At 36.0% G+C, this 27,681-nt stretch overlaps 1 protein-coding gene across 1 annotated transcript in view; it reads left to right on the top strand.

Moving 5' to 3' along the window:
• The first annotated feature begins 1,193 nt into the window (after nt 1-1,193).
• LOC128235492 (fibrillin-3-like) overlaps nt 1,194-27,681 on the top strand; it is a 35,016-nt gene continuing 8,528 nt past the window's right edge. Inside the window, exons 1-30 of the mRNA XM_052950306.1 lie at nt 1,194-1,260; nt 1,642-1,764; nt 4,071-4,193; nt 4,619-4,741; nt 4,934-5,056; nt 6,251-6,373; nt 6,556-6,678; nt 7,216-7,338; nt 7,896-8,018; nt 8,966-9,088; nt 9,454-9,576; nt 10,084-10,206; nt 11,304-11,426; nt 11,832-11,954; nt 12,151-12,273; nt 13,317-13,439; nt 13,633-13,755; nt 14,255-14,377; nt 14,928-15,050; nt 16,196-16,318; nt 19,078-19,200; nt 20,466-20,588; nt 21,310-21,432; nt 22,261-22,383; nt 23,089-23,211; nt 24,987-25,094; nt 25,415-25,503; nt 25,820-26,002; nt 26,580-26,688; nt 26,984-27,091. Of these exons, the coding sequence (XP_052806266.1) occupies nt 1,194-1,260; nt 1,642-1,764; nt 4,071-4,193; nt 4,619-4,741; nt 4,934-5,056; nt 6,251-6,373; nt 6,556-6,678; nt 7,216-7,338; nt 7,896-8,018; nt 8,966-9,088; nt 9,454-9,576; nt 10,084-10,206; nt 11,304-11,426; nt 11,832-11,954; nt 12,151-12,273; nt 13,317-13,439; nt 13,633-13,755; nt 14,255-14,377; nt 14,928-15,050; nt 16,196-16,318; nt 19,078-19,200; nt 20,466-20,588; nt 21,310-21,432; nt 22,261-22,383; nt 23,089-23,211; nt 24,987-25,094; nt 25,415-25,503; nt 25,820-26,002; nt 26,580-26,688; nt 26,984-27,091 (3,616 nt within the window). The remainder of the gene's footprint in view (nt 1,261-1,641; nt 1,765-4,070; nt 4,194-4,618; nt 4,742-4,933; nt 5,057-6,250; nt 6,374-6,555; nt 6,679-7,215; nt 7,339-7,895; nt 8,019-8,965; nt 9,089-9,453; nt 9,577-10,083; nt 10,207-11,303; nt 11,427-11,831; nt 11,955-12,150; nt 12,274-13,316; nt 13,440-13,632; nt 13,756-14,254; nt 14,378-14,927; nt 15,051-16,195; nt 16,319-19,077; nt 19,201-20,465; nt 20,589-21,309; nt 21,433-22,260; nt 22,384-23,088; nt 23,212-24,986; nt 25,095-25,414; nt 25,504-25,819; nt 26,003-26,579; nt 26,689-26,983; nt 27,092-27,681) is intronic.

Below are 27,681 nucleotides of genomic sequence, written 5' to 3'. Positions count from 1 at the left end.
CAGATGTAAATGAGTGTAGTGCCGGCACAGCAAGATGTTATCACACATGTACCAACACACCAGGCTCATTCACATGTTCCTGTAGAAGTGGCTATAGTTTATCGAGCGACGGCAGAACATGTTCTGGTTTGTTCTCAATTCGTATCACAAACTTTATTTGTATTGTTTACAAAGGACGCCACCTTAACATAGGACTGTTTTACAACGAACTTACTAAAAAGGAACATCAGACTTGAGTATGCTTATTACTTATCAAGAGCTTTAATTAAACGTTTATCCATACTATTGAATTTAAATTAATTTATGCCTACTATTCTAGATGTAAATGAGTGTATTTCCGGCACAGCCCGATGTAGTCACATATGCACAAACACAGCAGGCTCATTCACATATTCCTGTAGAAATGGCTATACTTTATCTAGCAACGGCAGATCTGGTTCTGGTTTGTTCTCAATAGCATCACAAACCGTATTTGTATTATACATTTAGGTTGCATCTAAACAGAGGACTGTTTCATAACTGATATTTTGCAGAAACATGAAAAATGAGAATCCTAAGCAGTAATTCATTGAGTTTATAAACTAAAGGCCATTTTGGTACTTAAATGTAATTTTCTTCGCTATACTCAATTAACGCGTGTGTTTCAAAACGCATTACTAACTAGATGGTTTTATTGATTTGAACAGTTCTTTTCGTCTCCATATTTCGTCTGTGGTGAGTGTTAGTGTCCGATAAAGATATTTTTGTGGCTGCAAAGCAATATAAAAAAACGTCATTGCATGCAAACCGTCATATATTGGCGGTGATCCCAACAATAAGCAATTACGATTAACATCTTTTAATCTACGAAATACAATAAAAGCCATTTTTGTGGGTGCTTTAAATTGATCAAATGACAGAAAATATCATTTAACTTCCAACTTTAATCCATGCAATTTGATACAACCATATCGATACATGTCATTCCAGATGTAAATGAGTGTAGTTCCGACACAGCAGGATGTAGTCACACATGTACTAACACACAAGGCTCATTCACATGCTCATGTAGAAGCGGCTTTAGTTTATCGAGCGATGGTCGGACATGTTTTAGTATAATCTTTATTATTTATCTGTTTATTGCGATAAATGTGCACTCGTCAGCTGAGGATGTTTGCCAGCGTAGGAACAATACACTTCAAATTAAATAATACATGGATGCCTTCTACGGCTTCACGTCGTCGATGTTTTTGAGTGCATCCCTGTTCCCCATGTTCAATTGTAGAAATACCGTGAAGCCTTTCAGGTTTCTGTGTAACGAAATTGTGCAATTTAAAATAAATAATTCGATGCAACGACATGTTCCGGATTTCCCAAATGAGCTTATCTTAAAGCAAAGCAAAGGGGTTTCCCTGAGTTTCTTACGGTTGCAACCGACCATAAACTGCGAAGTAGTACTTTCGTTGACTTCAATAAATATTTTGCTAAGGATAGGTTGACTGGGTCGTAATCAGTTAATAAAAGTATATTCAAAATAGGACACATGCAGTGACGAACAAAACATTTAAATTCCGTGATTGCTCGGGCACCAGATTTATTAGATACTTAAGGTCACATGACGTTCATCCGCTTGATCTTAACATATTTGCCTTTACATTCCAGACATTGACGAGTGTAGTTCCGGTACAGCGAGATGCAATCACACATGTGCCAACACACAGGGGTCATTTACATGCTCCTGTAGAAGCGGCTATAGATTAGCTAGAGACGGCACTACGTGTTCAGGTTTGGTCTCAATTAGTATGATAAACTTGTTCAGATAAATTGTACACTTAGTTTCCTATCGAAACAAAGTACAAGTAGTAAAATGCTGACAAAACAAACTGTATCATAACTGACATATTGAAGCAGTGTCAAGTGTCCCAAGCACTTTTAAATATAACTAATATATAGTTAAGTTTCACATTTTTAGACTTAACAATGTAGAATTGGACATTTATATGGCTTAGTACAACAGGCTTGCGCTTAGTCCTCGAATATAACTATCAATCTTTGATTGGATGTCCTAACAGTTTCACACTTTTAAACCAAACAATGATGATTAAACATTAATCGGGCTTTGTACAACGGTCTTGCGCTCATTCTTCGATATTAGCTAGCATTCTGTGATTGGATGTCCTAAAATATAGTTGATTTTTTAATAGCCCTTTCCAAATGAGTGTACCGAAAACGAGTATTCTAAGCACTAATTTATTGAGTTCATTCTCACACCCAGTGAAAATTCAAATTTGAGTGTAGTGCGACTGGCATCTTTTAACAAAACTGTCCTAAAATTGACAGTATAACTATCGTACTATCCAATAAATCGATAGGCACACAACTTAGCTGTATGTTTAAGAACCTCTAACCTACTGCGGTAAACATTGGCGATTTTTCTTCCTTCAAGATCGTTTTTTGGTATTCAAATGTAATTTAGTACAAACGTGTGCTGTAATTAATAAACACGTGTGCAAAAACCATTACTCCCTTTGGTTTAAATTATTTATACAGTTCTTTCCTTCCACATATTTTCGTCTGTGGTGAGCGTAAGTATCCAATAATGGTCTTATTGAATGCAAAACCCAAAATTCATATATGGGAGGTGATCCAAATTTTTATTAATGTTTGTAATTTAATAAATTGGTGGTCTGCCTGTTTTTGTCCGTGATCATGTTTTCAGTTACATTACAGATATATTTACGATTAAACATTGAATATGAACAGCACATTATTTTCGAAAATACACTAAAGCCCATTATTGCGGGTGCTTTAGTTTGATAAAAGAAATAAATATAATCGAGTGTAGTTTCGGCACAGCTAGATGTAATCACACATGTGCAAACACACAAGGGTCATTCACATGTTCCTGCCGAATCGGGTATAGTTTATCGAGCGACGGAAAAACATGTTCAGGTTTGTTTTCAATTAGTATCACACACAGTATTTGTGTTGTAAATAAAGGTTGTCATCTTAAAATTATGACTGTTCTCCAACTGATGTATGGAAGCAACATCATACTTGAGTTATCCTACCCACTAATACACAGAGTTCATTCTCACTCATATTTCAAATTTGAGTGTTGTGCTGCTGACACTTTTTAGCAAAGCAATCTTAAAACTGGCATAATAACGCTCGAACTATTCCATGAATGGAAATAAAACAAAGCAATATGGTTGAATTACAGTTTGAGAATGAGATGACCGTTGGCGATAACCCTTCTGGCGCTTTTGTTCTACAATGAATTAAATTATGACAGTTTAGCTTTGTCTGAATATTTCTCTCGTTTTTGTTGGAAGAAAGCTTCCTCGGCGGCTGATGCTAATATTTTCAGTCCAACGATTTGACCGGTGTTGGTATTAAAATGTTAATTTATTTTACTGGCCTTTCCAAATCGGTACCTAACAATCCTTGATAAACACACCTAGTTCTTATATAGACGATATAAACTGTGTTGTATGTGAGGCTTTGTGCTGTTGCTCAGTGTTTCTTGTTGGTGATTTTTTGTGTTCTATGTCTTTATCCCCGTGACAATAAATGCAGTTTATGTTTAAACGTTTGACTAGTGAGCTTTTTCTGTAACTTTTCATATAAATATTAGTTCAACAGATACTATAATCAATTATCACTCGTGTTGCACAACCCACAATTCATTATGGTTTTAATTGTTTCTTCAGTAATTTTTTTTCCCGATATTTTTTGTGGTGAGTGTTAGGGTCAGGTAATGGTCTTGTTTGTGGATGTAGTGCTATTTGTGAACCCATCATTTAATGAAAAGTCCTTGCTTCTTGTGGGCTATGGTCCCAATATTATATAAGGAATACAATTTGATGTATTTATGGTATGTCTGTGTTGTCTCCGATCATTTTACAGTTACAAAACAGTACAGTTAGTTAACAAAAAACATTAGCCATGAAAAACTGATACTTTGGAAATGTTCAAAACGCCATCATTGTGATCGCATTTAATATTTTATCAAATCACAGAAATATTAATTTATTTCGAAAGTTTATGTACAAAATTTGATTTAACCATTTTCATACATGTCATTCCAGATGTAAATGAGTGTAGTTCCGGCATAGCAAGTTGTACTCACACATGTGCCAACACACAAGGCTCGTTCACATGTTCCTGTAGTAGCGGTTATACATTATTGAGCAACGGCAGAACGTGTTCCGGTCTGTTTTCTAAAAAAATCAAAATGTGAATTGAATAGGAATGAAATAGTCATGCTGTTTTGTGGCTTTTGTTTTGAGGTTTGGTTAGTGGACACGATGGGCAATCGTAATCTGTTCACTGGTCATTTAAGCGTTTTTAAAATAATTTAGTGAATTAAGGATGAAAGGCAACATGCTTTATTGATGAAGATAGCTTGAAGTGTATATGGTTTGTCTGTGTATGCTGCAATATTGTTTCAGTAACGTCATATAATGGGTATTTTTATAAAACAAAATTGACCATAAAACATTAATTACACTCAAAACGAAATTTAAAGCCATCCTAGCGGGTGCTTTTATTTGATAAGACGACTGAAATTTTTCATTTTACTTCTAATGTTCATACAGACTGTTTGATCAAACAATATTCATACATTTTATTCTAGATGTAAATGAGTGTAGTTCTGGCACAGCGAGATGTAGTCACATATGCACCAACACAGCAGGCTCATTCACATGTTCCTGTAGAAGCGGCTATATTCTATCTAGCGACAGAAGATCATGTTCTGGTTTGTTATCATTTTGTTACACAATCATTTTTTGTATTGTTTAATAAGATTGTCATCTTAGACTAGGACTGTTTTACAACTGATTGCTTAAAGGAACCTCAACTTGATTTTCCTAAGCAATTCTAAATAACTTCTAAATTATACGTTTATCCACAAATTTCGATCTAACCATATGCAAACATTTCATTCCAGATGTGAATGAGTGTAGTTCGGACACAGCAGGATGTAATCACATATGCACCAACACAGCAGGCTCATTCACATGTTCATGTAGAAGCGGCTATTCTTTATCGGGCGACAGCAGATTATGTTCTGGTTTGTTCTCAATTACTGTCACAATATGTATGCAAAAAGCTGCAGAAACAAGCTCAGTAGCAAAATGTTTAAACATAAACCCGGTTTAATGGCACTAGGTAAACGCCAAAGACATAGAACATAAAATCACAAACAAGCTGTACTTTGTATTGTCAACTTAAGTTGCGATCTTTACAGACGCATGCCTCACAACTGACATACAGACAGAACATCAAAAAGAAGTATTCTAATCACTTATACATTTAGTTTATCCTTACACACATCGACAATTCAAATTCCTGTGAAGTGCGGCTGACACTCTTAACAAAACACTCTTCAAATTGACAGTATAACGTTTGAACTCGACCACGAATGGATGGTCACAAAACAAAGCAGTATGTTTTAACATTCCTTTTTGACTGAGGTATGTTCGGCGAAATACTGTTATGCTCTTGTTCTACAATTAGTGCAGTTATGAAAGATAAGATCGTCTGAATTGTTAGCTCGCCATTTTTCGAAGAAAGCGTCCTCAGCGGGCTATTAGTATTATTTTTGCTTAAATGTTATGTCCGTTTTAGTATTTAAATGGTACTTAGTACATAAGTTGCTTTAATAAATTAACACGTATGTTGCACACCTCATAATCACTTTAGCTTTAATTGTTTAAGCGGCTCTATTCTTCCCAATATTTTCGTCTGCGGTGAATGTAAGCATCCGATAATGGTCTTTTTTGTGGATGCAATGCCTTATGCGCCTAGCATTGAAAGCAAAACCAAATTCATGTATGGAAATTGATCCAACATTTATTGATGATGGTAAATTGTTGCATGTATGGTATTTTTGTGTTGTCTGTGACCTTTTTTCAGTTACATTACATTACCGGTACGTTTTAGGACAAACATTGACCATGACCTACAGGAATTTTGAAATTACAAAAAAGGCCATCATTGCGTGTGCTTCCATTTGATCAAATGACAAAACTACAGTTTTAATGCACTTTTTGTGTTTATAGTCTGTGTTTTCTGCGATCTTCTTTCAGTTTAATTATATTACATGTTTATTTGAATGACAATAAAGCAGAACAACTGATAACATTGAAAATCAATTGAAAGCCACTATGTGGGGTGCTTCCTTTTTATCAAACACGGATTTTGTTTTACTTATAACGTTTTTCTTCACAATTTGACCTCATCATATTCGCGTATGTTATTTCAGATGTAAATGAGTGTAGTGCCGGCACAGCAAGATGTAATCAGAAATGTACCAACACACCAGGTTCATTCACACGTTCCTGTAGAAGTGGCTATAGTTTATCGAGCGACAGCAGAACATGTTCTGGTTTGTTATCAATTCGTATCACAAACTTTATTTGTATTGATTAAAAAGGACGCCAACTTAACATAAGACTGTTTTACAACGAACTTACTTAAAAGGAACATCAGATTTGAGTATGCTTATTACTTATCAATAGCTTAAATTAAACGTTTATACATATATTGAATATATGCCTACTATTCTAGATCTAAATGAGTGTATTTCCGGCACAGCCCGATGTAGTCACATATGCACCAACACAGCAGGCTCATTCACATGTTCCTGTAGAAATGGCTATACTTTATCTAGCAATGGCAGATCATGTTCCGGTTTGTTCTCAATATTATCACACTCTGTATTTGAATTATACATTTAGTTTGCATCTAAACAGAGGACAGTTTCACAACTGATATATTGCAGAAACATAAAAAATGAGAATCCTAAGCAGTAATTCATTGAGTTTATAAACTGAAGGCCATTTTGGAAATAAAATGTAATTTACTACAGAAGTCTCTATACTCAATGAACGCTTGTGTTTCAAAACGCACTATGAACTCTGTTTTTCTATTTAAACAGTTCTTGTCGTCCCCATATTATTGTCTGTGGGAAGATTTAGCGTCTGATAGTGTATTATTTGTTGCTGCAAAGCAATATGTAAACCCGCCATTGTATGCAAATCCCATGTGTCATATATTGGTGGTTATCCCAACAATAAGCATTAACATTGAACATATTTTAATCTAGGAAATACAATAAAGGCAATTTTTCCGGGTACTTTATATTGATCAAATGAAAGGGAATATAATTTTACTGCTAACGTTAATCCATGCAATTTGATACAACCATATCGATACATGTCATTCCAGATGTAAATGAGTGTAGTTCCGACACAGCAGGATGTAGTCACACATGTACTAACACACAAGGCTCATTCACATGCTCATGTAGAAGCGGCTTTAGTTTATCGAGCGACGGCCGGGCATGTTCTGGTATAATCTTTATTATTTATCTGTTAATTGCGATAAATGTGCACTCGTCAGCTGAGGATGTTTGCCAGCGTAGAACAATACACTTTAAATTAAATAATACATGAATACCTTCTACCGATTCCCATCGTCGATGTTTTTGAGTGACGAGCATCCCAGTTCCCCATGTAACAATTGTAAGAAATACCGTGAAGCCTTTCAGGTTTTGGTGTGAAGAAATTGTGCAATTTGAAAAAAAAGCATATTTCGATACAACGACATATATCAGATTTCCGAATGGGAGCATTTCAAAGCAAAGCAAAGGGGTTTCCCTGTTTTTGTACAGTTACAACAGCCTTTAAACTCCGACGTAGTACTTTCATATACTTAAATTCCCATTTTGATAAGGCGGGGTTGACTGGGTTGAAATCAGTTGATAAAAGTATATTCGAAATAGGACACAAGCTGTGAAGAACATAGCATCCAAATTCCGTGATTGCTCGGGCACCAGATTTATAAGATGCTTAAGATCACATTATGTTCATCAGCTTGATCTTAACATATTTGACTTTATATTCCAGACATTGACGAGTGTAGTTCCGGCACAGCGAGATGCAATCATACATGTGCCAACACACAGGGATCATTTACATGCTCGTGCAGAAGCGGCTATTGTTTAGCGAGTGACGGCATAACATGTTCAGGTTTGTACTCATTTAGTATGATTTACTGGTTCATATTAATTTTACACTTAGTTTGCTATCTTAACAACGTACAAGTAGTAAAAAGCTGTCAAAACAAATTGTATCATAACTGACATATCGAAAAACTGTCAAGTCACCTAAACACAAATATAACTTAAATATAGTTCAGTTTCACACTTTTAAACTTACCAATGCAGAATTGGACATTTATCGGGCTTTGTACAACAGTCTTGCGCTTAGTTCGCGAATATAACTATCTTATTTGATGGCCTAAAATATAGGTTTATTTTTGATAGCCCATTCCAAATGAGCGTACCGAAGACGAGTATCCTAAGCACTAATTCACTGAGTTCATTCTCGCACCCAGTGATAATTCAAATTTGAATGTAGTGCGACTGGTACCTTTTAACAAAACCATCCTTAAATTGACAGTATTACTATCTTACTATCCAATAAATCGATAGGCACACAACTTAGCTGTATGTTTTAGTACCCCTATTCTACTGCCGTGAACATTGGCGATTTCTCTTGTGGCGCACTTCTTCTACAATGTTTGCAGTTATGCAGATTTATCTTGTCATTTTTCCTTGAAAGCTTCCTAGGCGGGCTGATATTTGCTCGTCCCTCAAGATCGTGTTTTGGGTATTCAAATGTAATTTAGTACAAACTTGTGCTGTATTCAATGAACACGTGTGCAAAACCCAAAACTCCCTTTGGTTTTAATTATTTATACAGTTCTTTCCTTGCACATATTTCGTCTGTGGTGAGCGTAAGCATCCGATAATGGTCTTATTGAATGTAAAACCCAAAAACCCACGTGATTTTCGAAAATACACTAAAGCCTATTATTGCGGGTGCTTTAGTTTGATAAAAGGAATAAATATAATCTTACTTCTAAGTTGTATCCACGCAATTTGATCTAATCATATTCCAATATGGCATTCCAGATGTAAATGAGTGTAGTTCAGGCACAGTGATATGTAGTCACACATGTACCAACACACCAGGCTCATTCACATGTTCCTGTAGTAGCGGCTATACTTTATCGAGCGACGGCAAAACATGTTCTGGTTTGTTCTCAATTAGTATAACATTCCTTATTTATATTGTATACTATGGTTGCCATCTTTATATTGTACTGCTTATCTACTAAAATCTTGTTGAAACATCTAACTTTAGTATGAAAAACACCCAGTGACAATTCAAATTTGAATGTAGTCCGGCTTACATTTTTAAGATGAACAATCCTCAAATTTACACATTAACTATTAAACTATTCCATGAGTTGATGGCCACAAAACGAAGCAGTATGGTTGAATAACCCTTTTTTGACTAAGGTGAGCTTTTGCAATTTCCCGTGTGGCTCCTTTTTCTACAATGAAATGAGTTATGAATGAAAGCTCGTCAGAACAATTACCTCTTATTTGCATTGCAGATATAAACGAGTGTAGTTCTGGCAGAGTGGCATGTCATCACACATGTACTAACACAAACGGCTCATTCACATGTTCGTGTAGAGGCGGCTATACATTATCGAGTGACGGACGGTCTTGTTCTGGTATAGGCTTTATCATCTATATGTTTATTACGTTAAATGTTTACTCGCCAGCTGAGGTTTTGTGTCATTTGAGGAACACAATAATTAATAAATACTCTATACTCTATATAAACGTCACCTTAGTTTATTCGTACTTCAATTCACAATGTAACGTGTATTTTAGTGAAGCCTTTAAGAATGCCATGTAGCGAAATTATGTAAAATGAAATAAATATTTCGATACAATAACACGTACCGGAATTCCATACGATAGCTTCCCATAATTTTTCACTTCTTTCACCGACCATTCACTCTGAGGTAGTACTTTCACTGACTGTAATGACCATTTTCATACGGAGATATTGACTGGGTGGCGTTCGGGTTATAAGGAAATATTCAAAATAGGACACAACCAGTGACCGATTGAACAATTAAACCCTTAATTGCTCGAGTACCAGATATATAAGATAATAAAGCTCGCGTTACGTTCATCCGCTTGATCTTAACATTTTTGTCTTTACATTCCAGACATTGACGAGTGTGGTTTCGGCACAGCTAGATGTAATCACACATGTGCAAACACACAAGGGTCATTCACATGTTCCTGCCGAATCGGGTATAGTTTATCGAGCGACGGAAGAACATGTTCAGGTTTGTTTTCAATTAGTATCACACACAGTATTTGTGTTGTAAATAAAGGTTGTCATCTTAAAATTATGACTGTTCTCCAACTGATGTATGGAAGGAACATCATACTTGAGTTATCCTATCCACTAATACACAGAGTTCATTCTCACTCATATTTCAAATTTGAGTGTTGTGATGCTGACACTTTTTAGCAAAGCAATCTTAAAACTGGCATAATTACGCTCGAACTATTGCATGAATGGAAATAAAACAAAGCAATATGGTTGAATTACAGTTTGAGCTTGAGATGAACATTGGCGATTACCCTTCTGGCGCTTTTGTTCTACAATAAATTAAGTTATGACAGTTTTGCTTTGTCTGAATATTTCTCTCGTTTTTGTTGGAAGAAAGCTTCCTCGGCGGCTGATGCTTATATTTTCAGTCAAACGTTTTGACCGGTGTTGGTATTAAAATGTTAATTTATTTTACTGGCCTTTCCAAATCGGTACCTAACAATCCTTGATAAACACACCTAGTTCTTATATAGACGATATAAACTGTGTTGTATGTGAAGCTTTGTGCTGTTGCTCAGTGTTTTTTGTTTGTGATTTTTTTTGTGTTCTATGTCTTTATCGGTAACCCCGTGACAATAAATGCGGTTTATGTTTAAACGTTTGGCTAGTGAGCTTTTTTCAGTAATTTTTCATATAAATATTAGTTCAACAGATACTATAATCAATTATCACTCGTGTTGCACAACCCACAATTCATTCTGGTTTTAATTGTTTCTTCAGTATTTTTTCTTCCCGATATTTTCTGTGGTGAGTGTTAGGGTCAAGTAATGGTCTTGTTTGTGGATGTAGTGTTATTTGTGAAACCATCATTGAATGAAAAGTCCTTGCTTCTTGTGGGCTGTGGTCCCAACATTTATTAAGGAAGGCAATTTGATGTATTTATGGTATGTCTGTGTTGTCTCTGATCATTTTACAGTTACAATACAGTACAGTTAGCTAACAAAAAACATTAGCCATGAAAAACTGATAACTTGGAAATGTACAAAACGCCATCATTGTGATCGCATTTAATATTTGATTTAACCATTTTCATACATGTCATTCCAGATGTAAATGAGTGTAGTTCCGGCATAGCAAGATGTACCCACACATGTGCCAACACACAAGGCTCGTTCACATGTTCCTGTAGTAGCGGTTATACATTATTTAGCAACGGCAGAACGTGTTCCGGTTTGTTCTCTAAAATATCAAAATGTGAATTGAATAGGAATAAATTAGTCATGCTGTTTTGTGGCTTTTGTTTAAAGGCTTGGTTAGTGAACACGATGGGCAATCTTAATCTGTTCACTTGTCATTTAAGCGTTTTCAAAATAATTTAGTGGATTACTTACTGATGAAGATAGCTTGAAGTATTTATAGTTTGTCTGTGTATGCTGCAATATTGTTTTAGTAACGTCACATAATAGGTATTTTTATAAAACAAAATTGACCATAAAACACTAGTTACACTCAAAACGAAATTTAAAGCCGTCCTAGAGTGTGCTTTTATTTGTTAACACGACTGAAATTTTTCATTTTACTTCTAATGTTAATACAGACTGTTTGATCAAACAATATTCATTCATTTTATTCTAGATGTAAATGAGTGTAGTTCTGGCACAGCGAGATGTAGTCACATATGCACCAACACAGCAGGCTCATTCACATGTTCCTGTAGAAGCGGCTATATTCTATCTAGCGACAGAAGATCATGTTCTGGTTTGTTATCATTTAGTAACACAATCATGTTTTGTATTGTTTAGTAAGATTGTCATCCTAGACTAGGACTGTTTTACAACTGATTGCTTAAAGGAACTTCAACTTGATTTTCCTAAGCAATTCTAAATACCTTCTAAATTATACGTTTATCCACAAATTTCAATCTAACCATAATTATGCAAACATTTCATTCCAGATGTAAATGAGTGTAGTTCGGACACAGCAGGATGTAGTCACATATGCACTAACACAGCAGGCTCATTCACATGTTCATGTAGAAGCGGCTATACTTTATCGGGCGACGGCAGATCATGTTCTGGTTTGTTCTCAATTACTGTCACAATATGTATGCAAACAGCTGCAGAAACAAGGTCAGTAGCAAAAAGTTTAAACATAAACCCGGTTTAATGGCACTGTAAACGCCAAAGACATAGAACATAAAATCACAAACAAGCTGTACTTGTATTGTCAACTTAAGTTGCGATCTTTACAGACGCCTGCCTCACAACTGACATACAGAAAGAACATCAAAAAGAAGTATTCTAATCACTAATACATTTAGTTTATTCTTACACACATCGACAATTCAAATTCCTGTGAAGTGCGGCCGACACTCTTAAAAAAACACTCTTCAAATTGACAGTATAACGTTTGAACTCGACCACGAATGGATGGTCACAAAACAAAGCAGTATGTTTTAACATCCCTTTTTGACTGAGGTTTGTTTGGCAAACTACTGTTATGCTCTTGTTCTACAATTAGTGCAGTTATGAAAGATAAGATCGTCTGAATTGTTAGCTCGCCATTTTTCGAAGAAAGCGTCCTCAGCGGGCTATTAGTATTATTTTGGCTCAAACATTATGTCCGTTTTAGTATCTAAATGGTACTTAGTTGCTATAATCAATAAACACGTATGTTGCACACCTCATAATCACTTTAGCTTTAATTGTTTATGCAGCTCTATTCTTCCCAATATTTTCATCTGGGTAGAATGTAAGCATCCGCCATTACATTACAGGTACTTTTTAGGACAAACATTGACCATGGCCTACAGGAATTTTGAAATTACAAAAAAAGGCCATCATTGCGTGTGCTTTCATTTGATCAAAGGACAGAAATACATTTTTAATGCCCTTCATGTGTTTATAGTCTGTGTTGTCTGTTGTCTGTTGTCTTCTTTCAGTTTTATTATATTACATGTTTATTAGAATGACAATAAAGCACGAACAACTGATAACATTGGAAAATCAATTGAAAGCCAACATGTGGGGTGCTTCCTTTTTATCAAACGACGGATTTTGTTTTACTTTAAACGTTTATCTTCACAATTCGACCTCATCATATTCGCGTATGTGATTTCAGACGTAAATGAGTGTAGTGCCGGCACAGCAAGATGTAATCACACATGTACCAACACACCAGGCTCATTCACATGTTCCTGTAGAAGTGGCTATAGTTTATCGAGCGACGGCAGAACATGTTCTGGTTTGTTCTCAATTCGTATCACAAACTTTATTTGTATTGTGTACAAAGGACGCCACCTTAACATAGGACTGTTTTACAACGAACTTACTAAAAAGGAACATCAGACTTGAGTATGCTTATTACTTATCAATAGCTTTAATTAAACGTTTATCCATACTATTGAATTTATCTTAATTTATGCCTTCTATTCCAGATGTAAATGAGTGTATTTCTGGCACAGCCCGATGTAGTCACATTTGCACAAATACAGCAGGCTCATTCACATGTTCCTGTAGAAATGGCTATACTTTATCTAGCAACGGCAGATCTTGTTCTGGTTTGTTCTCAAATAGCATCACAAACTGTATTGTTTCACAACTGATATTTTGAAGAAACATAAAAAATGAGAATCCTAAGCAGTAATTCATTGAGTTTATAAACTGAAGGCCATTTTGGTACTTAAATGTTATTTTCTACAGAAGTCAATATACTCAATTAACGCGTGTGTTTCAAAACGCATTACTAACTAGATGGTTTTATTGATTTGAACAGTTCTTTTCGTCCCCATATTTCGTCTGTGGTGAGTGTTAGTGTCCGATAAAGATATTTTTGTGGCTGCAAAGCAATATAAAAAAAACGTCATTGCATGCAAACCGTCATATAATGGTGGTGATCCCAACAATAAGCAATTACGATTAACATCTCTTAATCTACGAAATACAATAAAAGCCATTTTTGTGGGTGCTTTAAATTGATCAAATGACAGAATATATCATCTAACTTCCAACTTTAATCCATGCAATTTGATACAACCATATCGATACATGTCATTCCAGATGTAAATGAGTGTAGTTCCGACACAGCAGGATGTAGTCACACATGTACTAACACACAAGGCTCATTCACATGCTTATGTAGAAGCGGCTTTAGTTTATCGAGCGATGGTCGGACATGTTTTGGTATAATCTTTATTATTTATCTGTTTATTGCGATAAATGTGCACTCGTCAGCTGAGGATGTTTGCCAGCGTAGGAACAATACACTTCAAATTAAATAATACATGGGTGCCTTCTACGGCCTCAAGTCGTCGATGTTTTTGAGTGCATCCCTGTTCCCCATGTTCAATTGTAAAAAATACCGTGAAGCCTTTCAGGTTTCTGTGTAACGAAATTGTGCAATTTAAAATAAATAATTCGATACAACTACATGTTCCGGATTTACCAAATGAGCTTATCTTAAAGCAAAGCAAAGGGGTTTCCCTGAGTTTCTGACGGTTGCACCCGACCATAAACTGCGAAGTAGTACTTTCGTTGACCTCAATAAATATTTTGCTAAGGATAGGTTGACTGGGTCGTAATCAGTTAATAAAAGTATATTCAAATTAGGACACATGCAATGACGAACAAAACATCCAAAAGCCATGATTGCTTGAGCACCAGATTTATTAGATACTTAAGATCACATGACGTTCATCCGCTTGATCTTAACATATTTGCCTTTACATTCCAGACATTGACGAGTGTAGTTCCGGTACAGCGAGATGCAATCACACATGTGCCAACACACAGGGGTCATTTACATGCTCCTGTAGAAGCGGCTATAGATTAGCTAGAGACGGCACTACGTGTTCAGGTTTGGTCTCAATTAGTATGATAAACTTGTTCAGATTAATTGTACACTTAGTTTCCTATCGAAACAAAGTACAAGTAGTAAAATGCTGACAAAACAAACTGTATCATAACTGACATATTGAAGCAGTGTCAAGTGTCCCAAGCACTTTTAAATATAACTAATATATAGTTAAGTTTCACATTTTTAGACTTAACAATGTAGAATTGGACATGTATATGGCTTAGTACAACAGGCTTGCGCTTAGTCCTCGACTATAACTATCAATCTTTGATTGGATGTCCTAACATTTTCACACTTATAAACTAAACAATGATGATTAAACATTAATCGGGCTTTGTACAACGGTCTTGCGCTCATTCTTCGATATTAGCTATCATTCTGTGATTGGATGTCCTAAAATATAGTTGATTTTTTAATAGCCCTTTCCAAATGAGTGTACCGAAAACGAGTATTCTAAGCACTAATTCATTGAGTTCATTCTCACACCCAGTGAAAATTCAAATTTGAGTGTAGTGCGACTGGCACCTTTTCACAAAACTGTCCTCAAATTGATAGCATAACTATCGTACTATCCAATAAATCGATAGGCACATAACTTAGCTGTATGTTTAAGTACCCCTATTCTACTGCGGTAAACATTGGCGATTTCTCTTCCTTCAAGATCGTTTTTTGGTATTCAAATGTAATTTAGTACAAAATTTGTGATTTTCGAAAATACACTAAAACCCATTATTGCGGGTGCTTTAGTTTGATAAAAGGAATAAATATAATCTTACTTCTAAGGAGTATCCACGCAATTTGATCTTATCATATTCCTATATGGCATTCCAGATGTAAATGAGTGTAGTTCCGGCACAGTGATATGTAGTCACACATGTTCCAACACACCAGGTTCATTCACATATTCCTATAGTAGCGGTTATACTTTATCGAGCGACGGCAAAACGTTCTGGTTTGTTCTCAATTAGTATAACATTGTTTACTTGTATTGTTTGCTTAGGACGAAACCTTAACATGGAACTGTTTTACAACGGATTTCCTAAAAAGGAATATCAAACTTGAGTATCCTCATTACTTATTAATAGCTTTAATTAAACGTTCATCCACACAATTGAAGTTAACTTTATTTATGGATATCATTCCAGATGTAAATGAGTGTAGTTCCGGCACAGCGAGATGTAGTCACATGTGTACCAACTCACCAGGCTCATTCACATGTTCATGTAGAAGCGGCTATACACTGTCGAGCGACGGCAGATCTTGTTCTGGTTTGTGCTCAATTAGTATCACATTCTTTATTTGTAGTGTGTAATATGGGTGCCATCTTAAGACTGGACTGCTTATCAACTAAAATAATAAAGTCATATCGACTTTCAATATAAAACACAATAATATATAGAGTTCATTCCCACACGCAGTGACAATTCAAATTTGAATGTAGTCTGGCTCACATAGTTAATCAAAACAAGAGATGTTTGTCAAACATTATGCCCCCCCTGAGCGCCATGTTGTCAGGATTATATGGACAATTGAATGAAATATGCATGGACCGAAATGACAGCTGATTTGTTGCTGTTTTAAGATTATGACCATAAAAGTGTGAGGATAAAGTGTGTTATGACCGTCATGACCTTTGACTCTATGAACTCAAAATCCAGAGTCATCAGCTGGTCACCAGAAACCTAAATGTCAAGTTTGAGGGCCATGGGTGCAGGCATTGTCAAGTTATCACAAGACAAGTTTTTTTTTCGTTCAAGGTCACTGTGACCTTGACCTTTGACCCGATGACCCCTTAAATCATAAGGGGTCATCTACAAGTCAGATGCAACTCCAAGTCAAGTTTGAAGGCCATGGGTTCAGGCGTTGTTGAGTTATCACTCGGACAACCTTTTACCATTCAAGATCACTGTGACCTTGACCTTTGGCTCTATGAATCCTAAAATCAATAAGGGTGATCTACTGGTCAGGCTTAACATCCATGTCAAGTTTAATGATCATAGGTTCAGGCATTGTTGAGATATCAGTGGGGGAAGATTTGTTAACTTTTTAGCGTTAAAGGTTACTGTGACATTGACCTTGGCCTGATGACCCCCAAAATTGATAGGGGTCATCCACTGGGCAGGCCCAATCTTCATGTCAAGTTTGATGACCATAGGTCCAAGAATTGTCAAGTTTGCTTTCAAGGTCACTGTGACCTTGACCTTTGAACCCTAAAATCAATAGGGGTCATCTACTGGTCAGGCCCAACCTCCATGTCAAGTTTGAGGGCCATGGGTGCAGGCATTGTTGAGTTATCACTTGGACAACCTTTTATCATTCAAGGTCACTGTGACCTCGACCTTTTGCCCAATGACCCTTAAAATTAATAGGGACAATCTTCTGGCCAGACTCAACCTCCAAATCAAGTTTGAGGGCCATAGGTGCAGCCATTGTCAAGTTATCACTCGGATAACCTTTTACCATTCCAGGTCATTGTGACCTTGACCTTTGGCCCAATGACCCCTTAAATCAATAGGGACCATCTTCTGGCCAGGCCCAACCTCCAAGTCAAGTTTGAGGGCCATGGGTGCAGGCATTGTCGAGTTATCACTCGGACAACCTTTTACCATTCAAGGTCACTGTGACCTTGACCTTTGGCCGGATGACCCCCAAAAACCATAGGGTTCATCTCCTGGTCAGGCCAATTCTCCAAGTCAAGTTTGAGGGCCATGGGTGCAGGCATTGTTGAGTTATCAATCGGACAACCTTTTACCATTCGAGGTCACTGTGACCTTGACCTTTGGCCCGATGACCCCCAAAAACAATAGGGTCATCTACTGGTCAGGCCCATCCTCCAAGTCAAGTTTGAGGGCCATGGGTGCAGGCATTGTTGAGTTATCACTCGAACAACCTTTTACCATTCAAGGTCACTGTGACCTTGACCTTTGACCCATTGAGCCCAAAAAACAAAAGGGGTCAGCTACTGGTCAGGCCCAACCTCCAGGTCAAGTTTGAGGGCCATGGGTGCAGGCATTGTCACGTTATCACTCGGACAACCTAATACTATTCAAGGTCACTGTGACCTTGACCTTTGGCATGATGACCCCCAAAAACAATAGGGGTCATCTACTGGTCAGGCCCAACCTCCATGTCAAGTTTGAGGGCCATGGGTGCAGGCATGGTTGAGTTATCACTCGGACAAGCTTTAAAATTATTTTACCATTAAAGGTCACTGTGACCTTGACCTTTGACCCGATGACCCCCAAAATCAATAGGGGTCATCTACTGGTCAGGCCCAACCTTCATGTGAAGTTTGATGACCATACGTCCAGGAATAGTTGAGTTATCACTCGGACAAGCTTTGGTCTACCGACGGACCGACCGACCGACCGACCGACCGACCGACATGCCTGTGCAAAGCAATATACCCCTCTTCTTCGAAGGGGGGCATAACAATCCTCAAATTAACACTATAACTAATAAAATATTCCATGAAATGATGGCCACCAAACTAAGCGGTATGGTTGAATAATCCATTTTGGCTTAGGTGAGTATTGGCAATTTCCCATATTGCTCTCTTGTTCTACAATGAAATGAGTTATGAATGAAATCTCGTCAGAATATTAACCTCTTCATTTTTCGAAGAAAGCTGCATTGGCGGGATAACACTACTATCTTGGCTCAAACTTAATGACCGTCCATGGTATTTAAATATAACTTAGTACATATGTAGGCAGAATCAATGAATTAGTGGCAAATACCATAACTCACTCTGTTATCAAATAAGTATAGTTCTTATTAGCCCCATATTTTTGTCTGATGTGAGCGTTGACGTCCAAAAATGGTCTTTGTCGAAGGATTGTTGTCTTTTAACCCGTCATTTAATGCAAATTTTATGCTTCAATAATAAGGTGGTGACACAAACAATTATTAATAAAATAAGTTAGATGTAGTTTTGGTTTGTCTTTGTTTCCCGTGCTTTTTACATAAAGCTTTTAACGTTTATCTACACATTTTGACCAAACCATATCCATGCATTTCATTCCAGATACAGATGAATGTAGTTCCGGCACAGCGAGATGTAGTCACACATGTGCTAGCACACAAGGTTCTTTCATATGTTCCTGTAGAAGCGGCCATTCTTTATCCACCGACGGCAGAACATGTTCTGGTTTGTTCACAAAATATCACAAACTGTATTCATATTGTACATTAAGGTTGCATCTTAATAGAAGACTGCCTCACAACTGACATGTTGCAGTAACATAAAACTGAGTATCCTAATCACTAATACGTTGAGTTTATTCGCACACCAAGGGGCAATTCAATTTTGGGTGTAATACAGCTTACACTATTGACCAAAACTATCCTCGAATTGACCTATAACTATCGAACTATCCAATGGATGGATGGCCATAAAAGAAAGCAGTATGATTGAGTTACCCGATTCTTCCGAGTCGAGCATTAGCGATTTCTCTTGTGGTGTCCTTTTTCTACAATGAGTGCAGTGATAAAAATTAAGCTTTTCAAATCATTTAGCTTGTTATTTTAAATAAAGCTTCTAAGGCTAGCTTACAATATTATTTGGCTCCGATCTAATGACCGTTTTTGGTATATTAATGAAATTTAGTACACAAGTTGTTATAATCAATGAACACTTGTGTTGCAAAACCCATAACTCTTTTAGGTTTTAATTTTTTGAACATATCGTTTCCATATATTCGTCTGTAGTGAGCGTAAGCATCCGATAATAGTCTTTGTGTGGATGCAGGGTAATATGTTAACGCTTCATTCATTCACGCAGAATTCATGCTTCATATGTTGGCGGTGATCCCATCATTTATTAATTAAGGTTATTTGATGTATTTACGGAATGTCCGTTTTATCTGTGATCATTTTTCAATTACACTGCATAAAGGGTAATGTTAAGAACAAACATTGAACATGAATAACTGGTAATTTTGAAAATACTCTAAAGGACATTATTGCTGGTGCTTTAATTTGATTTAATAACAAACAAATAGTTTAACTTCTAACATTTATTCACGCAATTGGATATAACCATATCCATATAAGTCACTCCAGATGTAAATGAGTGTAGTTCCGGCACAGCAAAATGTAGTCAAATGTGTACAAACAAACAAGGGTCATTCACATGCTCATGTAGAAGCGGCTATACTTTAGGGAGCGACCGCAGAGCATGTTATGGTAGAGTCCCACTTTATTGAAATACTATAAGGTAAGGTTTACTGTATTAGAGGTGTGCTTTCTTCTTAAAATACATATAATGATAAAATTTGATCACATATGAGAAGTTATCTGGAAAAAGCGGTATTATATATCAGAAATAAAGTCAAGAGCTTATCAACTAAAATAATAAAGTCACAACGATTATCCACACAATTGAATTTGACTTAATATATGCATCCCTTCCAGATGTAAATGAATGTAGTTCCGGCACAGCGAGATGTGGTCACACATGTGCCAACACACAAGGCTCATTCACATGTTCCTGTAGAAGTGGCTATATTTTATCGAGCGACGGTCGGACATGTTCTGGTATACACTTTATCATTTATGTGTTAATTACGATAAATGTGAAATTGTCAGCAAAGGATTTGTGCCATTTTGGACCAACACACTTCCAATTCAATTGTAAATGAATATCTTCTACGGATTCACGTCGAAAATGTTTATTGACGGACGAGTATTTCAACTACACAAATTATAACTGTACGAAATACCGTGATGAATTTCAGGATGCCATGTTACGAAATTAAAAAAAAAAGAATTAAATAAACCTTTCAATACAACGATACGTACTTGTTTTCCAATTGAGAGCATTTTAAAGCCAAGCCAAGGTTTCTTTACTGATTTTCTCACGGTTGTAACAAACAATATACTCCGAAATAGTCCAAGCACTATAATGACCAATTTAATATAAAGAGGTTAACTGGGTCGCATTCAGTTAATGTAAAAATATACAGTCGAACCCCGTTGGCTCGAACTCGCTTGGCCTAAATTCCTCGTTGGCTCGAATTTGATGTAAAGCACCGATTTCAATTTAATAAAGGTTAACATTCCTGTTTGCCTCGAAATTAACGAGGCTCCAGGTTATTTCGCCGGTACATAGGACTTCGAGCCAACGGGGTTCGAATGAATTCGAGGTAAGACGCAATCAGTGACAAACAGAACATCCAAAAGCTATGATTGCCCGGGCAACAGAAGTATAAACCACGTTCTTCCGCTTAATCGTTATATATTTGAGGATACATTCCAGATATTGACGAGTGTAGTTCCGGCACTGCGAGATGTGATCACACATGTTCAAACACACAAGGCTCATTCATATGTTCCTGTAAAAACGGATATAGTTTATCGACTGACGGCAGAACATGCTCAGGTTTGTTCTCAATTAGAAAGACAAACTGTATTCTTTTTGTAAATATAGGCTGCATCTAAATAGAGAACTCACTCAAAACTGCCATATTGCAGGAACATATTGTATTGTAAACTAAGGTTGCAAAAACAAAGGCCACGAAACAAAGAAGTATGATTTAATTAAACTTTTCGATTGAGATGACCGTTGGCGATTTCCCTTTTGGCTCCTTTTATCTAAAGTGAATGCAGTAATGAAAGTTTAGCTTGTCTGAATATTTAGCTCGTTCTTTTTGGAAAAAAGCTTTCTAGGAGGGCTAATACTTTTATCCTGGCTCCAACATAATAACCATGCATGTTATTTTAATATATACTCAGTACGTATGTAACCATAATCAATGTCAAGTTGGTCAAGTTGCCAATTTAGGAACAACACACTTCCTTTACAAAAAAACTAATGATTTCCTTTCCGAATTCACGTCGTTTTTTGACAGAGTAATATCTATATTCTAAATTTAACCAATGGAAGAAATACTATGGAACGAAATTGAGTAATTTTAAATTAATACTTCGATATAACGACACGTGCGGGATTTCTCTATGAGAGAATTTATGAAGACACGCCTAGTTTTTTTCCTTGATTTTCTGATGGTTACAACCGACCAACCACCCCGAAGTAGTACTTTAATGGATTTTAATGACGATTGCAATAGGGAATGGGAGACTGGGTCGCATTCGGCTAATGAAAAAAACATATTCGAATAAGGACACGGGCAAATGCCAACAAACATCCCAAAGCTATTATTTCTCGGGCACAAGAATTATAACATACATATTGGCCTATATATTCCAGATATTGACGAGTGTAGTTCAGGCACAGCAAGATGTAGTCAGACATGTAACAACACACAAGGTTCATTCATTTGTTCTTGTAGAAGCGGCTATAGTTTATCTAGTGATGACCGAACATGTTCAGGTATATTTCTATTAACATGTGTATGCAAAAACATACAGGCCGAGGTTCAGTGTCATTTAAGCATGAATATAATTTTAATTCATAAACTGATTAATACACATGGCTCTTTCAGGTGCTCCTGTAGTTTATTGAGCGACGGGAGAACATATTCTGGTTTCGTATTTCTAATTGAGATTTTAAGTTTAGCTGTACATGTATCTTTGATAATAATTGCAGTTTTGACTTTTACGTTTTAGATTATTACAGTCATGACACAGATACAACAGTCATTAAATGCCTCTCCTTAAATTGATAATTCCGCCAGGTCAAATATCCTTTATTCATAAAAGTTGCAAGCATTATACTAAAATTATAATAAGAAGACAGTGAAAACTTAATGGACAAGCCTAGAGTAGTAGCCAACAAATTACGAGGAATCTGTCACAATCCTAAAAACCAAACCGATAGCGATTCAAGACACACAACGTATAACGCAGCAAAGACATATTGAACATGCAGACAAAGATATTTATTAACAAATGTTGGATTACGGCTTTGGAACTGTAAGCGAAAACAGAGCTCAATGGCAGTTTAAGCTAGTTTATGGGTCCTCAAACTCATACCAAACATTAATTAATAATTGCAAAATTAAACGTATATGCATATCGACAATAATATTGTGACCCATTTATAATCGTGTTTGAACAACATTATTCATTAAAACAGATGATGATGAATGCAATAACAAAACTCACTTCTGTGATCAATTATGTACGAACGAAGAAGGGGCGTATAGCTGCTCCTGTAGATCAGGATATTTGTTGGACGCAAATAATCGCACTTGTTCAGGTAAAATTTTGAAACTCACTTTTCACAATACATTTATTCTGTAACGAAAAATGGTCCCTCTCTATTCAACGACGAAAGTACAAGTCCCGACAACAATATATGCTTAATACATCGTTACGTGACTCTGCGATGCAGGTGAAGGTAATGGTTAATATTCGAAATCACGAAGATTAAATATTTTGACAAATATCGTGGTAATAGCTACTATCCATGTCAGGATCGGCTTTCGATCCACAAAGTCTTGATTAAACGTAGCAAATTGCGGACAATTCCTTGAAGGTATTTGCATAAGCTTTAATCTTGATGACTACTGTATATAAGTAAGGACTTTAAATCTTTAAAAAATTGTCTTAGCTAAAACACAATTCTGTTTTGTTCAAATTGAAGAGCATTTGCATGTTCTTAACTTGACCAGGAATATTTCTCTCTCCATTGTATAACCATTCGTTGTCTTCAGTAGTATGTTGTGCATGATTCTTTGTCACATTACATTATGATTTATGGCGTTTTAAACTATGTTTTGGTAGTTGATGCTATGCATCATGCAAGGTTTCTTACGATGATCAACGCTTAAGCTACGGTTTAGCTCCGTTTTGATCTATTATGACAATTATTTTGAAAACCTTTGACAATTATACATGATCAAATCGGTAACGATACCTGGACGGCTATACAAATACGCATAGCATTTACGTGTTGCTACTATGATAATGTCTGAATCAAAAACCTGTTTGAATATAACAACAAGGCACAAGGCCATTGACTGGATTAGTGTATTAGAAGTTCTAGGCTACATAAATATCAAATAACATTTTTTTTTTTACATTGCCATGCAAGGTTTGGCTAAAATAACCTTTTGGGCTGCCGAACTTGTACGATTGTACGGTGAACTATATTGCGCCTAGTGCTACATCCGCTAATCAACGGATTCTTATAATTACATTAGTAAATTAAGTATCTATCAGCCGCTGGCTTTTATCCAATGCCATTAAAAAGCTAGTTGGAAGCGGTAAAAATGGATATTCATACATAAGTAGTCAACGGAGAGACATTTAATCCCAAGTGCTACCTTCACCAATAATCTGATTCCTAATGTTCCTAATGTACAACTGTTTTACCACTGAAACTGTCCTTCACCCAACATATCAAACTGCTATCGTAAAACTCATAGATGCTGGTAACACATGTACAAACAGTTATTCATACGTACTTTTTGTACGCATAAGTACTGCTACTAATACATCCAAACATCGAAACATGGCCATTCGTTAATACGTCTGTACGTAAACACTGCTATATCGCCTATCTTAGTCCTACTGTTCGTTTGTACGAAATTCTTTATGAGCAACTGACATTTATCCAACATATTGCACATCCATGCGAAACTCTTTAAAGCAAGAAGCGCACCTCTAAACATAGCTATTCATACATTAGTATTGTACGCGAGGCATATTGAATCCAACTGATTCATCCGGCCATTTGATTCATTTTGAAAACTCGAACACACAAGTCCAACTTGTAATTTGTCCGTTTGTGCGAACGTTGTGTAAACGTAGCCATATTGACCACCTCGTCCGCTTCCCGTCCCATCCAACTTCTACATATGCATATCATCTCATTCCAATTATTTATTAGTACGGATGCTCTACCAGCCACTGATCTTCAACCCCCATCCACATATCATCTTTTTCTTTTTAGACATTTACAAATTCTCGTTAACAATCGTTCTTTGTTTCCCATCAGTAATGATACTTTTTAACACATCATTTCAAAAGAATTTGGGCCGATCTCATGCTCTGCCTCAACCGAAAACGGAATATTCTGGCCAGATGCACATGATGGACAGATATCTCGACACAAATCATGTCGTGACGGATACCAAGGTAGAATGTAATTCTGGAATTGATGCGTTTACCTGTATTTTTATTTTCCCATTCAGCTTCATGGTGAAGACAGGTTTAAACTGACATGAATTGCAATCGATGGCACGCACCGGTGCTTGTGTCCCTTTTAAAGGCCTTGGTGGGTCGAGAACGAACAATTTCATTGATTAAATGCATATTCATAGACCATTAAACCATTTTCATTTTAACATTAAATTCTAAAATCAAAGGTATGCATACATTACAATGATATCAAATAAATTCACAAATATAGCTGAACAACTGTGTTTTGGTACTTAATGTCACTTCCTTATTTATAGGGGATATATATCGACATTGTCAAAATGGTATTTATCTCAACTCCGTTGACAATTGTACAAGATGGGTCATACAGGAAACTTACATTCAGGTACTCATTTCCATAATATATATACAATTCAGAATTTTATGGCGGTAGAAGTATTAAATAAAACAAAGGAAAGTATTGCACGATTATAGAATATTGTCTTAAGGCCACGAATTCAGCCCAGTATTACTAACATCGTTATTTAATCGTCAATGGCTCAACAATGTCGCTGCCTGTACACATTCATAACACAGTTGACGTACTGCAGTTAAGTGAGCAAGCTATAGGGTCATTTGACATTAAATAGAATGTGAGCTGTTCTGCTGTGTTGGTACGCGCATTGTCATGTTAATATGAAAATACAACTATTATTTTGCAGGTGCTAAATGGCTCTCTGAATTTCACGGAAGCGCTAACGAAATTAAAGCCAGAAACGAACACCTTTACAGAAGCAGACGTTAATTTACTAACAGCAGGCGAACTTCAAACTGTTAATAAGATTCTCGATAAAGCCATTGACGACATCGAATTGAATACTGATACAACCGAGAACGACACTGACGTATGTGTGTTTCGTTTCTAGATTAAAACCTCTTAGATAGTATTACTTTGTTAGAATAGCTTATTGGTTTAAATTGTGTTATTTGTCTTATTCGTTTCAGAGTTTCTTTGACGTTGTAAATGATTTACTGGATGGAAATTTGACATCGTCATGGAAAAGATAAATGAAGTGCGTATGCTCTTTGAATGATATGCTAGAAGTGGATCTGAAACACAAAAGCATAGTTTCCGCTCCAATTCCAAAATGTTTAAACATTAGCAACTGGTTACAACTAGCAGAAAATCGACATGAATTGCTTGGTCTCTCTTATTTATGCAACCAACATAATATTAAAACTTTATTGTTATATTGCTTATATAGAAGTTGTATTGTAAGAAGTGTATCAACAATGCAGTGAACCAGTAAGTATAATCAACTTAATAGGCTAGCATTTCCTCAACACCTCTTATTAAGCCGTTACATGTTTTAAGCGATCATTTGCTGGGCGTACTTAATAATAAGACTTGTCAACTTTCTATTCTTGAACAGCTATTTATTCGCAATTAGCGTAATTGTTTGAAATATTTCTGAAAATCAGAATGGAGTTGGTGCCGACTCCGTAATAACAACCATTGACCGGTTTATTTCGAAAGTTGTGAACTCGTCTGACCTGGGTTTGAACATGAAGTTCGACAAGCCAAACTTGTGTAAGATATTTCTTAGCAATTCAGATTTGTTTATTTTTTATATAAAAAAACAACAACATTTCCCTCATTGTGTCCTTCCTAAATTCAAACTAATGGACCAGACATAGGTAAAGATTTCCATACAGGAACAAGTCAAAGATATATAACATTAAGAGGTCTAGCTGACATTAATGTACGCTAACAGATATAACTCAAAATTAGAATTAACTATAGTTTTACTAAAAACGTTTGGTATTTAAATTTGGATATTGCTAAAGAGTGAAATGTAATAATATTTAGTATATTTCCATTTTAGTAATAGAAATTGGGCAAGTAGAGGAATGTGACAAAATTACTTTTCCGTCAACGACTGAGAAAATAAAAGGAACTACGGGAGCTCACATTGTCGTTGGCTGTGGACCAGGTTATTGTTTTATAGTAATTGATATAATACTCACGTGTCATAACACAAGAAGTGGTTAATTGTTTAAACCTTATTATTGATAACACAAACAGTTTAAGTGTAACGGAATAAATTAATAGTGTGAAATGTATGATATATCATACTTAATTTAGTGATAAATTTACGATTTTTAAAGACATGATTTGCGTTTGTTGTACACAATAAAACTGTTCACAGCGCTCTGATTTAAGGCTATTCAGCAAAACAGTTTTTGGGAAGGCAGCGAAAATATATTTGTAACATACAGGCTTTTGCAATGATTAAACGTTACACAAAATTACTAAAGATCTTAAAAATTACACAAATTTTACGAATATTGTCAAAGTTTAAACTAAGATAGTAAACACATGGAAACGGAAATGTCATTTAAAAAATTGCATATATAGATAATACTTTGTTTCAATGTAAGGTGACAATACAGTTCACTACGTTAACATCAACAGCTATATTTCGGGAGAAGTTATGGTCATACACTGAACGAAACAAGATCATGGCTTATTTCAATAAATAAGTGTGTGTTTTTTTTTAAATTTCATCGATATTTGATAGGC

Source organism: Mya arenaria, chromosome 5, assembly GCF_026914265.1.
Source record: "Mya arenaria isolate MELC-2E11 chromosome 5, ASM2691426v1".
Classification (NCBI taxonomy): domain Eukaryota; kingdom Metazoa; phylum Mollusca; class Bivalvia; order Myida; family Myidae; genus Mya; species Mya arenaria.
Note: the sequence above shows the minus strand (reverse complement) of the source record. Positions and strands in the feature narration are given on the sequence as shown.